The 16,485-nt window shown below is 39.6% G+C and overlaps 1 protein-coding gene across 2 annotated transcripts in view; it reads right to left on the bottom strand.

The window, feature by feature from the left end:
• The window catches only part of tkta (transketolase a), a 28,013-nt gene that overhangs the window by 640 nt on the left and 10,888 nt on the right, over window positions 1-16,485 (bottom strand). For both annotated transcript variants that reach the window (XM_036559565.1, XM_036559564.1), the window contains exons 7-13: window positions 15,252-15,448; window positions 14,809-14,973; window positions 8,897-9,053; window positions 7,515-7,645; window positions 6,004-6,087; window positions 5,632-5,725; window positions 3,517-3,639 (exon numbers count right to left, since the gene is read on the bottom strand). In XM_036559565.1, the coding sequence (XP_036415458.1) occupies window positions 3,517-3,639; window positions 5,632-5,725; window positions 6,004-6,087; window positions 7,515-7,645; window positions 8,897-9,053; window positions 14,809-14,973; window positions 15,252-15,448 (951 nt within the window). The remainder of the gene's footprint in view (window positions 1-3,516; window positions 3,640-5,631; window positions 5,726-6,003; window positions 6,088-7,514; window positions 7,646-8,896; window positions 9,054-14,808; window positions 14,974-15,251; window positions 15,449-16,485) is intronic.

Below are 16,485 nucleotides of genomic sequence, written 5' to 3'. Positions count from 1 at the left end.
AACACAAGCACTTTGTAAACAACAAGAAGTTATCCAATGATAAATAATGTAAGTATTATAATGATCTATTTACAATCATTTTTATTCTGCCTAATGATTTGATCATCTTATGTGATCAGACCTATTTTTAATGTTCTATAACTTTTTATACATGTCTGTTATATGTATATCTTGGTTTTGTATGGTTTGTAATTTTTTAATGTATTTCTGCTATATTTTATATGTGTTTTGTTTAGAATCACTTAAATCACAAAAAATATATTATTATTATTATTATTATTATTATTAGTGATTGTAGTAGTAGTAGTAGTGGCAGTATGGTAGAAGTAGTAGTATAGTAGCTGTGGGAGTAGTGTAATAGTAGTAGTAGTGGAGTAGGAGTAGTGCATATAGTGTAGCAGTAGTAGTACAGGGAGATTCACTCGAAAGAGGCCCCGAATATTCTGTTGTAACTCCTGTTAGGATGAAGCAATCTGAACCAAAAAAACACGCTACATACTTAGACGTATGTGTAATTGATTGCATTACGTGTGATGCTGGAAGTGATCTCCGTTTTCTGCCAGACACATGAAGGGGTACGGGGGTCTGCACCCGGAAGTTGCAAACGGAGATTAACATCGCGACAGCTGTCCGGCACCTACCTCATCACTCCAACGCAGGGGCATCCCGGCTTGTTGGAAGCTCCATTTACTGAGGAGCACATTGCACATTGCTCGTTCAGATTGCTTTGTTCTTGCGAGAATTATTACAGAATATTCGGGGTCTCTTTTGGGTGAATCTCCCTGTACAAGCAGTGTAGTAGTAGTGTAGTGGTGCACGTAGTGTAGTAGCAGTAGCACAAATAGTGTAGTAGTAGTAGTAGTACAAGTAGTGTAGTAGTAGGGGTAATGTAGTAGTGGTAGTGCAAGTAGTGTAGTAGTAGCAGTAGTAAGTTAAGTCAGCTTTATTGTCAATACTACAATATGTACAGGACATACAGAGAATTGAATTTGCGTTACTCTCAGACCCCATGGTGTAGCAATAACATTAAACAGATGGTAAACAGGAAATGTGTGAATTTAAATAGACACTAACAACAAAGTGACATAAGGCACATACAGATTAAGGTCTGTATAAAGGGTATAAAAGGGTATAAAAAGTGCAATTAGAAACAGTAGTGCAATTAGAAAGAGCTGCATCACTCATCGCTACTGTAATAGTAGTACAAGTAGTGTAGTAGTAGTAGTGCAAGCAGTATAGTAGTAGTGTTGTAGTAGTGCAAGTAGTGGTAGTGTAGTAGTAGTGGTAATGTAGTAGTGGTAGTACAAGTAGTGTAGTAGTAGTAGTACAAGTAGTGTAGTAGTAGTAGTAGTAGTAGTACAAGTAGTGTAGTAGTAGTGGTAATGTAGTAGTGGTAGTACAAGTAGTGTAGTAGTAGTAGTACAAGTAGTGTAATAGTAGTAGTAGTAGTAGTACAAGTAGTGTAGTAGTAGTGGTAATGTAGTAGTGGTAGTACAAGTAGTGTAGTAGTAGCAGTACAAGTAGTGTAGTAGTAGTAGTAGTAGTAGTACAAGTAGTGTAGTAGTAGTGGTAATGTAGTAGTGGTAGTACAAGTAGTGTAGTAGTAGTAGTAGTAGTAGTAGTACAAGTAGTGTAGTAGTAGTGGTAATGTAGTAGTGGTAGTACAAGTAGTGTAGTAGTAGTAGTAATAGTACAAGTAGTGTAGTAGTAGTAGTAGTACAAGTAGTGTAGTAGTAGTAGTGGTAGTACAAGTAGTGTAGTAGTAGTAGTGCAAGCAGTATAGTAGTAGTGTTGTAGTAGTGCAAGTAGTGTAGTAGTAGAAGTAATGTCGTAGCAGTAGTGCAAATAGTGTAGTAGTAGTAGTAGTAGCAATAATGTAGTAGTAGTAGTAGTGTAGTAGTGCAAGTAGTGTAGTAGTAGTAGTGGTAGTAGTAGTGTAGTAGTAGTGCAAGAAGTGTAGTAGTAGTAGTGTAGTAGTGCAAGAAGTGTAGTAGTAGTAGTAGAGTAGTGTAGTAGTGGGGCAAGTAGTGTAGTAGCAGTAGTGATGTAGTAGTAGTAGTAGTAGTAGTAGTAGTCATCATAGTACACAGTGTACAAGTAGATCTGTGCTTCCTGAAGTGTAGGCTTGTCTTTGGCGCCCCCTATAATGCAGCCCTCATACTGCAGTAACTAGTACCCAGAGGCGCGTCAGAGGAGCTTTATTTAAATGCTTTAGCGTGTCTCTTTATCAGTGACCCCAGTGTGACCCCAGTGAGACCTGAGCTGCTCTCTCCATCTGTGGATTTGAGACTTTTCTGATTTAATTTATCTTCATGTGTTTGGACATCCGCTCACTGTATCTGTTCCTGCAGGCTCTCTCAATTCTCTCTCTCTCTCTCTCTCTCTCTCTCTCTCTCTCTCTCTCTGTGTGTGTGTGTGTGTGTGTATGTGTATGTAGGTCACTGTGAGCCCGGTGGGCAGTTGTTTGCTTAAGGAGAGATGACAGGCCTCCGCCACTAACCTCCACCCACCACCCCATCTCTGCTTTTCCTCTCTCTTTCTCTCCCTACATCTCTCTCTCTCTGTCACTCTCTCCATCTCTTTTTCTGTTGCTCATTCTGATTCAATTAGAGATGCATTATCGGCATCACTGCACTTAACCCAGAGAAGTGACAGTCACGGCCGAAGTGAGTGAAGAGCTTGCTGGAATTTTACATGAATCATTTCTGTTTTATAGCTCATTAAAATGATAAACTGTGTTTAAAGCGCAGATCATAAGCTTTCACTCCAGAGCATATTTGTGTTTGTAATAGCAGAGGCAGTATTTTATCATGATTTGAATTTGATGAAAAGTTATTGTGAGTAGTCTTTTTTGAGAAAAGAAAACCCTTCTTAACATTTGTTCCCACGTTTTCATCCCTGTTTGACAGAAAAACTCAAAAGTGCAGAATGAACATGGAAATGTAATTTATTATGTAATTAATTCCTATATTTACATCATTACATTCAAATATATAGCAAAATGACTGTAATAACTTTGGAGTTCTTTAGGTTCAGGTGATAAACACTGCAGATATTAAAATATTTCTATAAAAATATATATAAAATGTAGATTACACCTAGAAACAGGCCTTCAAATTTGATTATGTTCCCTCTCTCTGTCTATCTAGATCTAGTATTTGTAGATCTGTGCCGCTTTTGTGACTAGAGTCTCTGTCTCTGTCTCTGTCTCTCTCTCTCTCTCTCTCTCTCTCTCTCTCTTTCTCTCTGTCTTCTTTCTCCTCAGAGACACAGAAAGCCTTTTGGTTGAAAACACACCCAGTATAACAGCATCACGCTCCTCGCCCAATAACAAAACGCCAACGCATCACATGTTCTGATGTAAAACCAATCACAGCCTGCCACGATGTTGAGTTCCACAGCCGTGGACCAATCAAACCTGTCTACACGCATATATTCACACTCATATTGGACACAGTGCAGCCGGGCTGACGTTCGTGCTCGAGCCGAATGACGCGAGGCTAATCTCAAACCCACCTTCGTAATAGTGGTCCTCTACAGTGAGTATGCGACCCCTGGTGCTGCGAGCGTGGTCCATGATGGTTTTAGCATCCAGAGGTTTGATGGTGAAGGGATCGATCACCCGGATGTAGATCCTCTCTGCAAAACAAAACCAGAAACCATTACCACATAGCATTAGCATAGCATATAGCACAGCAGAACTGAGCAGGACGATCATATCTGACCATCCCTTATGCTAACACCATAAATTTATCACATATAATCACATTATTTTATACTATTACTGATGATTAATCATGTGGTATTTACTCACATTTGACTGTAAAGTTGTTTTTCCATTTAATTGCAATTGCATTTTGTTTTAGCTATAAGAGTGGACAAAATACGCTTCGTCAGAATGTATTTCTTCATGAGTTCACATGTCCAGTACAGCCTGCTGAGGGTTTTTGCTTTAAAATCGCAGATTCTGTTAAAGCACACAGCATTAGTGTAGTATAGCATAGCAGAACTGAGCAGGATGATCATATCTGACCATCCCTATATCTTATTTATGCCATCATAAATATTATATATTGAATATAATTGAATTACACAGCGCTCTGCAGCTGGGCTTCAGTCTGCACTACATCTTTCATTTCTACTCTTCAGGCCAAATAAAAGGGTGCTAAATGATCCAATACCATTTACCAGGAGACCCCAGCTATGCTAACATGACCTGCTCTGATAACCCCGAATCATGCCAAGCATTACCTTTATAGGACCAAGAATGAGGCAAAAGTCAGTGTCTCTGTGCAGGAGGCTAATCAGATAAAGTCCAGACACACGCAGACTGTCCAGATAACCTGGAAAGCCTTTATAAGAAATCATGCATACTGCAGTAACTAGCCAAAGTTTTCTTTCAAAGAGCCAGTGAAGCTTAATGAAGAGTGATTTCTCAAGACAGTATGTGCTGCTTACAATAGAAATAACTGGAGACAAAATGACCACAGGTGCCTCGGGACCTTCTAGGCTTTCAGAAAAGGATTAATGAGTTTCTGAATATTTCTGAATATTTTCGTTCATATTATTTCATGAAGTCATCACTACTGTTATATTTAGACTCTGAAAGTTGCAGGCAAACTCTTTTTTTCACTGTTAAGATTTACTGGATCTTGAAATGGCCAGCTGAAAATTGTCCAGTCAGCATTTTTTTCTCTCTGATATACATGGCCAAGTGAGCTCTCCTATTGGTTAGGACTTCAGGAGCTGAACTGAAGGCCACACTTCTAACTACCAACATTATTTACATAGATTAACTACCAATATAATCAGGAATTAACCTCTAATCCAATGGTTTCCTATGTGTGGGACCTGTTTCATGAGAAAATGATTGGCCTTGTTGAAGCTCCAGATACATCAATGAATATGTGCCGTAGTCTAAGCAGGTTCTGGTTAGTTGTTAGGAATGTAAAACAGTGGCGGCAGCTCTATGCTCTCTTTACTGACAGAGTCACTGTAAAAATGATACATACAAGCTCAAATATGTGTTAATGTCTGTTACGAGCTTCAAATGTCTGTGTTCATGTGTAAAATGTTTACATGCACTAGCGTTAGCTTAGGGCTAACATATCACTGGAAATCTCATAGGGGCACAAGCAGAAATTAGCATCATCATAGATTTGGGCTTGTTTTTCTCAAATTTTAGGTTTGGAAGTTTATAGTCCGCACTGAAGGCCTCGCTAATAGTCATACTTCACCACTGAAAATGACTGTAGTTATTCGCTGTAAGCAAAGTTCTTATTAATGATGGTCAATTTTGAGTGAAGGTGAAGCAGCAAAAATCAAATGGATGAAATATCAGATGAAATATTTAAGCACACTTTCTGAAAACAGCAGTAACAGACACCTTGAAGCCCATTTTATAGGTAACTGTGTCGGAAACCACACATTCAAGACTATGAGGACGACTTAACCATTTAACAGGTTTGAGGTGATTGTGTGCGGTTAGCAACAGGCTAATTGGTGGTGTATAGACTTCCTCTGCTTGATAGCTACATTAGCCTCATAGCTCCAGAGCAAAACAAGCAAACTTGACAAGGGTACATTTACTCACTTTATCATCTACAAGCTATAACTCTCTCTCCTCCATACCTTTCTTTAGCTGTTCAGCTGCAGCGAGAGCCTCATGCAGGGTCACTCCAGCTCCAACCACCGTCACCTGGTCATCCTTACTCTGACACACCACCTGAAAAAGTAATTACACATTTATTAATGCTTGCAGTTCATTTATTCTATTCCTATATATGTCAACATACTCTTCAAAGAAGTGCAAGTGTGTGGCCTAGCACTACTCCTGGCTTTCCAGAAGCAATGAAATGGACTTGGAATTGGGTTTATTTGCTGGAATTAATGCTGTACAGCTGTGAGAGGCACACTAAAGGCAGGTTTATCCTCCACATTTAAAGTATTTTTCATTGTATCAGGCACATTTAAAGTCATGCTCAGTACTCAATGTGCAGGTACCTTGGCCTGACCAACGTGGAAGTCCTCGTTGCTGTTGTAGATGATGTTGCTCTCAGGACGGCCGGTCCGGATGTAACACACTCCCTGCAGACAGACACACAGCAGCTGAAATTTAGACTGAACCACCATAATAGCTGAATGTAAATATCACTGAGTGCGGAAGAAAATCTTGTATCTCCATTTTTGTCGTTTTTCAGTTTTTGTCATAATTTGAAAGTGCCTGTGCCTCTTTATATTGTGTGTAAATTTTGTGATGAATGGACTAAAAGAAATGACCCAAAATGACTTGGAAAAAACTCCATTGACTTCCATTGAAAGTAAAGTATGTTTTTTCCTTCTCCTGCAAAGTTACCATTTTGGAGATACGAGGTTTTCTTCCGACAACAGCGATATAAGAGTTGTTCTCTTACACCATGAATTAAGCATGCAAACAGCATTTATCAGTCTTTGTAGGATCTGTGTGAGTGCTTTGGCCATACTGAAGGGACCAGGGACCTTTGAATGGTTCAAAACTGGGAGTACCTCGTTTAAATACTCTCTACATCCAACACATCTTCTTAAATGTTGTGATTTATACTCAAAGGGGAATTCAGCCCAAACTAGAGTTTATTGTGTTATTTGTCGTGTGTACTCAACATTGTATCCCACAGACGAACAATTTTATATAATTTTTGTCTGTTTTTGTGCAGCAACGTTCTCTCACTACAATACCCATCAAATATTATGCTAATACATCATACAACCTAAAGGAATGCCCCATGGCAATAAAGAAATTGCAATTAAAGATGTGATATTTGGCTTCTTAGTAGTAACATTAGCCATGTGGCTTCCTTCTGTATAGCCAGCTAGCGGGAAAAACATTTCAAACAGCCCCACAGAGCTTGTAGTTTGTTGTGTAAATCTCCTACCACCTTCGAGATACATCATCAGTGGGGGGGGAGGGGGGGTTAGTCTTTTACCCCTTAAAATCCCAGGCTTATTACATACTAAGGTATTATTCAGTAACAACAGGAACTCCAGTGCATACAGGCTGAGTTATTCTTAGATTATATAAATGTGTAATAAAACTTGGGCCCAGCGGTCTGGACTACTGCTGCACAACTGAGTTCACTGAACTTCAAGTAATGTTATCAGAATGTAAAACACAGTTTATTATTACATTAACTTACTATTAGAAGTTCAAGGAACTCAACATTTTAAGGCGATCAGGTTACTTACATTTTTAAGTAAAACACTGAATCATTTTTACAGTGTAAGCATGTTTACAACAGAGATGGTGAAATTCAAATTTTTGGCTGTAGTGCTCCTTTAAGATGCTTACATGGACAACAAAGATAATATAATAGTAATGTGCACTGCAGAGAGAAGAATAAGTGGAATTAACTAATGTTAATGTTAATGTTAATGTAATGTCATTTACTGAGCTAAACTAAATGCTGTAGATGTGAAAGGCAACAGAAACTGTTGTGTCAGTGTCTCTGTGCTTTGCTGTGTGTGCAGCAGTGCAGTACCTTGGTGTTAGCGGCCAGCTCCACAGCTTTCTCAGTGGACACACCATCACTGGGGTAGAAAATAGTAGCAGTGGGCAGAGCCCTGAAAATAGCCAAATCCTCCAGACCCATGTGGGCTGGTCCATCCTCGCCTGTTACACACATACACACACATAGACACACCCCACATACACACTCACTCTATAAACTCTGGACTTTAGAGCTGGTGCAGTAAACTAAACAGTTCCACTGCTGGAGCTGGATTAGTTTTACCAGGTTCTGTAATGTAAAATCTGACTGACTGTTTGGTTTGGGATGAAGTATCTGTTTAATTTCCCAGACCTAAACTGAGTACAAAGGACCGGTGACACACTGCAGATTCATACTGGATTAAAATCGCTCCACAATTATTACCGTCAGACTGTAAAACTACACACTGCAGATTCATACTGGATTAAAATCGCTCCACAATTATTACCGTCAGACTGTAAAACTACACACTGCAGATTCATACTGGATTAAAATCACTCCACAATTATTACCGTCAGACTGTAAAGCTACACACACTGCAGATTCATACTGGATTAAAATCGCTCCACAATTATTACCGTCAGACTGTAAAAACTACACACACTGCAGATTCATACTGGATCAAAATCACAGATCTTGTCACTAATTACTTAAGTTAAGGAATCCAGGTAAAACTAATCTGCTGTAACAGAGCATCAGAAAGGTGCAGACAGACAGATAGACAGACAAGGCAGGCAGGTGTACAGACAGACAGACAGACAGACAGAGTGACATGCAGTGTACCTGTACTAACGAAGGGACAGGTGGTCACCCGGAGACAGCCTCCGAGATGGCCCAGGGGGGTGAGAGAGGGAGGGGCTAAAATGAGCTCCACCTCCAGACGGGCAGGAAAACAAAACACATCAACGACTCAGGAAAAAAATCAGAACAAAACATTTTCTAGGCTAATCAACTGCAGACCAAGTACGGTGAAAAATCACTGCTGTGACAAAACCCCACAGCTCCAAATCAGAAACTTTACAGGAGAAGGAAAATATCCTTAACTTTTAGCGTTACTTCAAATATTTTTGGATCATTTCTATTGGTTCACTTCTCATGAAATGCTCACACAATGTAAAAGACAGGTTTGTTCAGAAGATGGACAGAATATGAAAACTGAAAGCGATGGTATTTCTGTTGGAATTGTGAGGTTTTGATATGACAGTAATAAACTAGATAGGCTACTGTAAATACAGTTGGGGGTGCTGGAATATACAGTAGGTGAAAAACACAACAGATTAGAAGAAATTTTGGGGCAGTGCACGTGACTGAAAAGGGGTGGGGATTAGTGTTTTAGGGTGGACTTAAACGGTAAAGGAGGCGGAGTCACTCACCGATTGACAGGCCGCAGTGTGAGCCGCACAGGTTGATGTTGCTCTCGGAGATGGCGGCCATGCGCAGCTGGTCGTATGCGCGGGTGAAGAAGGTGGCGAGTCCGCTGGCAAACACGATGTTCCGCTCACGGGCAGCACAGCCTGTGGCCACACTCACCTGAACAGGTAAGCAAGACGGGACAGTGAGCTAGAGCTTTGTCCAAACGGCAGGTTGAGGATTTAGAACTTAGATTTTTTTAGGCCTAAGTACACTGTAGTACTATTTTTGCTTGCTACGTCATCTTAAAATAAGTTCAAACTGTCTTACTGCTGTGTCCCAGGGTACAATTCAATTTACAGAACTTTGGAGAAAATCCCTTTCAATCAATCAAACTTAGGGTGGAGTTTAGAGACTCTAGATAAGGTGGAGAGTCCAGTTTCAAATGCTACACTACCATGCTGGACTATGTAGTTGTAGCTAATTGAAACTAGGCAGGGTCGAAACGACAGCAACAAATGCTAATGGTAGGTCAGTTAAACAACGTAAAACAGCATCCTGTCTATCCTAACAAGCATCACTGATACAAAGCGACTCTCTTATGAAGCACCAAAAGATACTCGAGTGCTAATACTGCTCCCTAATGTAGAATCTTCAGCCTGCTAAACATGTGTGAGTGAGTTACAAGCCAGGTCCATAAGGCACTTTGTACTAAAAATCATTTAAAATTAATAATATACTCTAAATTTACATAAATTGAGAAAAAAACTAAGTTGTGTGCAGCAGGTGCAATGAATAACTCTCTCTAAATGTAGGTATTGTGATATAAACTGAGTCTGTTCTACAGTTTCTCATTAGGTTGAATGAATAACCGACTCTAAATGTAGGTATTGTGATATAAACTGAGTCTGTTCTACAGTTTCTCATTAGGCTGAATGAATAACCGACTCTAAATGTAGGTATTGTGATATAAACTGAGTCTGTTCTACAGTTTCTCATTAGGTTGAATGAATAACCGACTCTAAATGTAGGTATTGTGATATAAACTGAGTCTGTTCTACAGTTTCTCATTAGGCTGAATGAATAACTGACTCTAAATGTAGGTACTGTGATATAAACTGAGTCTGTTCTACAGTTTCTCATTAGGTTGAATGAATAACCGACTCTAAATGTAGGTATTGTGATATAAACTGAGTCTGTTCTACAGTTTCTCATTAGGCTGAATGAATAACCGACTCTAAATGTAGGTATTGTGATATAAACTGAGTCTGTTCTACAGTTTCTCATTAGGTTGAATGAATAACCGACTCTAAATGTAGGTATTGTGATATAAACTGAGTCTGTTCTACAGTTTCTCATTAGGCTGAATGAATAACTGACTCTAAATGTAGGTATTGTGATATAAACTGAGTCTGTTCTACAGTTTCTCATTAGGCTGAATGAATAACTGACTCTAAATGTAGGTATTGTGATATAAACTGAGTCTGTTCTACAGTTTCTCATTAGGTTGAATGAATAACCGACTCTAAATGTAGGTATTGTGATATAAACTGAGTCCGTTCTACAGTTTCTCATTAGGCTGAATGAATAGCTGACTCTAAATGTAGGTATTGTGATATAAACTGAGTCTGCTCTACAGTTTCTCATTAGGCTGAATGAATAACTGACTCTAAATGTAGGTATTGTGATATAAACTGAGTCTGTTCTACAGTTTCTCATTAGGTTGAATGAATAACCGACTCTAAATGTAGGTATTGTGATATAAACTGAGTCTGTTCTACAGTTTCTCATTAGGCTGAATGAATAACCGACTCTAAATGTAGGTATTGTGATATAAACTGAGTCTGTTCTACAGTTTCTCATTAGGCTGAATGAATAACTGACTCTAAATGTGGGTATTGTGATATAAACTGAGTCAGTTCTACAGTTTCTCATTAGGCTGAATGAATAACTGACTCTAAATGTAGGTATTGTGATATAAACTGAGTCTGTTCTACAGTTTCTCATTAGGTCGAATGAATAACCGACTCTAAATGTAGGTATTGTGATATAAACTGAGTCCGTTCTACAGTTTCTCATTAGGCTGAATGAATAACTCTCTCTAAATGTAGGTATTGTGATATAAACTGAGTCTGTTCTACAGTTTCTCATTAGGCTGAATGAGTAACTCTCTCTAAATGTAGGTATTGTGATATAAACTGAGTCTGTTCTACAGTTTCTCATTAGGCTGAATGAATAACTCTCTCTAAATGTAGGTATTGTGATATAAACTGAGTCTGTTCTATAGTTTCTCATTAGGCTGAATGAATAGCTGACTCTAAATGTAGGTATTGTGATATAAACTGAGTCTGTTCTACAGTTTCTCATTAGGCTGAATGAATAACTCTCTCTAAATGTAGGTATTGTGATATAAACTGAGTCTGTTCTACAGTTTCTCATTAGGCTGAATGAATAACTGACTCTAAATGTAGGTATTGTGATATAAACTGAGTCCGTTCTACAGTTTCTCATTAGGCTGAATGAAGGGCAGAGTAAAGTTAGCTACCCAACATACAGCATTTCAGTTACCAGACTAATCTAACACACATTATACTGAAGCCCAAAGGAAGACTTTGATTAGCAAGCTCCAGACAGCAAGCATGTATTGCTGGGTTGATGAGTTCAGCACCTTGCTGACTGGATGCTACTGTTGGTCCACCCTCGGACCACCCAGAATATTGTCCTGCATATGAATTCTAACTAGTTTTTAAGCTCTGCAAACACATTTTAAATGCACACAGCCTTTTATTTTGGAAAATAAAATATTACAATCAACCAAGAGAAAAAATGAATGACTAGGCCTAAAATTGTTTCCTAAACTAATTTATAAGTAATAATGAAAGAAAGAAATTAAAGAAAAAAAAAGGAAATTGGACTCTGAGTGGAAAAAGTGGCATTATGTCTAATACTCTGCTTAATCACCAGTGGAGCCGCCCTGAAAACGCTGAACAAAAAGCCGGTGGGCCACCAGCTTTTCCTTCAGCGGGCCAACAGTGGCTCTCTGTCCTCTCGCATTCTGGGTTGCGGCTAAATCAGGGCTGGAGTGAACATTGGTGACGGAACAGGAGCGAAAACTTTGCTTAAAACATCTGTATGACAGATGTTCTCAGAGAAAACTGAACTGATCAGCGAGAAGAGGATCAAACAGGAATTCACTGAAATCCTCCATATGAGTGAGATCCCTCACATTTGTGCCCATTTCCTGCTTCCTGTGAGAAAATCCTCTTCATACAGCTCACAGTTCAACCAGGAATCCAGCAGCTTCTCCACACATGTGGAACACAGCTGCTCCCCCAGCCGACTCAGCTCCTCTCTCACAACCCGTAACGGATTCTTAGTGCTGCTTGAAGAGGCGCTGCTGGTCAAATGACATTTTATTGCTTGTTCATAAGTTCCTTGAACAAACTTCTGCACATTTTAATGCACCATAACTGTTTATTTTCTGAATATAACACATTTAAAAAATGCAGAAACAGGGCAGCGAAGAATAATTGATCACATTTGATGAATGAATTAATAAAATTAATACGTTTGACATTACATTTTTTAACAAATGGAAAAGCAATTCGAGTAACCAATTTTGGGAACTGGAATACCTGTTTAAAGTGTGCAGATGTAACACTGGAAGCTGGAATAATGAGAGCTGGAATTCTTGGCTCAGGTATGAAGATGGAACATTGGAAGCTGCAACCTCTGGTTCAGATATGCATAAGAAATATTGAGAGCTGGAATAATAGAAGCTGTAATACTTTGTGTGCAGATGGAATTTTGGGAACTGGAATTTCTGACTCAGGTGTACACATGGAACAGTGAAAACTGGAACTCCTGGCTCAGGTGTGCTGGAACTCATATGGCTGGGAGACCAGGTTATCAAAACTTGGAAAAGCAATTCCAATAACCAATACTTTTACAAAAGTACGCATCTTTTTTATGAGTCCACCCGGCAAAGTTTCTGCACTGGAATATTATATAATAATCTTAGCACTAATACACTGAGTTTAGCTCATGCTTGGGTATAAACCGGTTTCTGAGTGGCTAAAAAAATATGGTCACATAGGATTTCGGTCCCCTCGGTCACTGACAAGAGCTGACCTGTTTTGAGTAATTATTCTCTTTCTAACATTCAACACGGTTCAACGCACTGATGAAGCCATTCCTGCAATAAAGCCCGCCGTGGGACAGAAATCATGCGGAGGGGTTTTCTGCATGGCGGACTGCAGGAGGAGCACACGGTGCAGAATCATGTGCTGCAAACTGGAGCGTAAGTGGGTCACTGCTTTACTGCGTCTGCATTATTCATGCACTACCATGCATAATTCAACCAACCAGCTTTCGCCATCATACAGGAGGCTGTTCCACTAGACCAATCAGAGCCTTCCAGAGAACATGCGAGTGCAGAAGCTCGGTCTAGCTGAGGCTGACTCTGGAATGTATAGACTCCTCTGAGTCAGCAAACGCACAGTCATAAAGCCTCCAGGGTGTTTATATATATATATAACCCGCCTGTGAGATGCAGCTACAGCATGAGTGAGCATTACACAGCAGGGTTAGAGTGAACCAGTGGAGGATCAAATCAGGAGAGAAATTCAGTCCACAAGCTGAGTTAAGGCCATTATCTGCTGAAAGACGCATGCTAGACTGGTAATCATGACTTCAGTTACTGAATTCATTGACTCAATTGAAACTGAAAGAACTGCAATGGAAATGATCGCAGCTCTGGCATAATTATTGTTATTTAACCATCAGATTCTGCATTTATTGCTGTCATTATCAAAAGTTAACACAAGTTAGATATTAATAATGTCTCGCTCACACTGCATTAAAAAAGTGGAGAAATCATTTTATTACAATTTAAATTTAATGAAAAGTTACAGACTTGAACCTCATGATTCATTGTAAATTATTAACATAATTAATGATTAGATTTGAATAACAGAGCAAAAAGAAATGAATAACTCTGGAATTAAGGGTTTACGTTACTGAGTTTATGTAAGACCCCTCTGAGCAGCCTGGGACCAACAAAAGGTCATAAAATAACTTCTCAACTCCCAAACAAGAGAATACCTGACCGATGTGCAGACGGAATATTGGAAACTGGAATACCTGGCTTGGATGTGCAGATGGGATATTGGAAACTGGAATACTTGGCTCAGGTGTGAAGATGGAATATTGGAAACTGTAATCCCTGGTGCAAGTGTATAGATACAACATTGGAAACTGGAATACTTGGCTCAGGTGTGAAGATGGAATATTGGAAACTGTAATCCCTGGTGCAAGTGTATAGATACAACATTGGAAACTGGAATACCTGGCTCAGGTGTGCAGATGGAACGTTAGAAAGTGGAATACCTGGCTTGGGTGTGAAGATGGAATATTGGAAACAGTAATACTTGGCTCACGTGTGAAGATGAAATATTGGAAACTGGCATATCTTGCACAGGTGTGCATGATGAATATTGAAGCTGGAATAACGGGAGCTGGAATACTTGGCGTGCAGTTCGAATTTTGGGAGCTGGAATAATGAGAGCTGGAATACCTGGTTCAGGTGTGCATATGGAACACTGGGAGCTGGAATAATAGGAGCCATAATTCTTCATGTGCAGATGGAATTTTGGGAGCTGGAATAATTTGAGCTTGTATATCTGGCTCAAGTGTGCAGATGAAATATGAGTAGTGGGTTCAGTGGAAGTAGCTGGAGCAGTGGAAATTGCAGCCCCTGATTCAGATGTGCATAAGAAATATCGAGAGCTGGAATGATAGAAGCTGTATTATTTGGTGTGCAGATGGAATTTTGGGAGTTGGATTACCTGGCTCAGGTGTGTTGGAACTCATATGGCTGGGAGGCCAGGTTATCTCAGTGTTTTTTGAAGAGATCTGCATGTTAAAGGATTCTCACCATGTTCTGCTCTGCGCTGTAGCACTCCACGAAGCGGTTTGGATGTTCATTCTTGAAGATCTCTGAGAAGGTGAAGTTTTTAGTGTCCACATCCATGGCCACCACGCGCTCGTTATAGCGGCCCAGCTTGGCCAGAGCCATCCCGTACGCCTTACGAGTCGCAACCTGAAGAAAGACGACACAGCACAGAGTATGTTTCGGTTAGGACATCATGTACAGTGTGACGCCCTCCGAAATGAAGCTTTGGTTTTTGGATTTTTATTTATTTTTTGCAATTTTATTATGTTTCAAATATGATGTGTTTATATTTCAAGTTGCTCTAACATGCATAATGTACTATATTCAATATCAGTCCATTAAAACACACCTGTATTTGCTCAATATTGACATTTCAGATCAGATCCATTCATCCATCTATCCATCTCTCCCTCTCTCTCTCTCACCTTCTCTCCGAGTTTGTAGCTGGGTGCGCTGGGCATGCGGGCGTTGCGCAGGCTGACGGGTGGGGCATCCTCAGTGGGGGTGGCCGGGTACAGGCGCTTGTTGCTGTTGAGGATGCGGCTCTGCAGGTCTCTGATCACGCTCTCCGCCATGTCCTTTGGCAGAACCTTCGCATGCCACCCCATCTTATCCTCCGCCACTGGAACAGACATGAGGAAGGATGGATTTGAAACCACTTACAGCTCCAGCCCTGCTTCTGGATTAGATCAAACCTGGATTGATTAAGATTAGATCTCCAGGATTAGAGTTATAGACTGCTTTCTTAGCAACAATGCAAAACTGTCAACTTATACTGACTGATTTTGGGCTGGTTTTTAGGACATGGATTTATCTTAGTCTTAGACTAAATTGCAACATCAAAGGTGTTTGGCCTTTGAAAAGCCCTTTTAGTCTAGATTTAGGCTTAATCTGAGTGTGTAATCTGGTATTTAGTGTTAATTAAAGCAGTAATTGTTAGACTCTGCATGAGTAAAATCACTATAACACACAGTGGATTATTGCTTTTGTAGAATGACACCAAAATACAATATGACAGAATACACAATTATGAAATACAATTTATTATTAATTATGGTTACAATTCTTCCACAAGCACTGTGGTATAATAATAATAATATTACACTACCATTGCCAAGCAACAAGTTTTTACTACCCGACCTAGGGGTGAGCCATGTGACAGTATTTGATCATTATCATGATAAATCATGTCACAATATCCTTCTCTGAGTATACTGTGATTATTGTCAGGAACTCAATTTTTCAAAACTGCTGTATGATTAAGTGGTTAAGATGTAAACAGAGCCATTCAGAGTGGTTTGGTGTGAAACGCTCTGTTTTAGAGAAACTTACAGAGTCAGAACTGTTCACAGTGGTGGTGATAGGAACCAGACGTCCACCTCTAAAAGCTCCCTCACAGAAAGTTCCTACATGAAATGGTTATGAATTCACTGGCTGATGACTGAAACATTGATTTTACTGTTTTGTGATAACGTTTTGGACTAAAATGTAATTTAATCTGTTTATTTAAGCCTATTTATGGTGGAAGGATACAAGAAGGGTGTTCTAGGGCAAAATAGTCCAAAAAGGAAGCTTATTTTTCATTTTTCCTGCTATTTTCCCATCATCGACATTCCATACAAAAACTCAGAACACAGATGTGGGTTCACTGGTGGTTGT

Source organism: Colossoma macropomum, unplaced genomic scaffold (assembly GCF_904425465.1).
Source record: "Colossoma macropomum unplaced genomic scaffold, Colossoma_macropomum, whole genome shotgun sequence".
NCBI lineage: Eukaryota > Metazoa > Chordata > Actinopteri > Characiformes > Serrasalmidae > Colossoma > Colossoma macropomum.
This window is presented reverse-complemented; position numbering and strand designations above follow the sequence as displayed.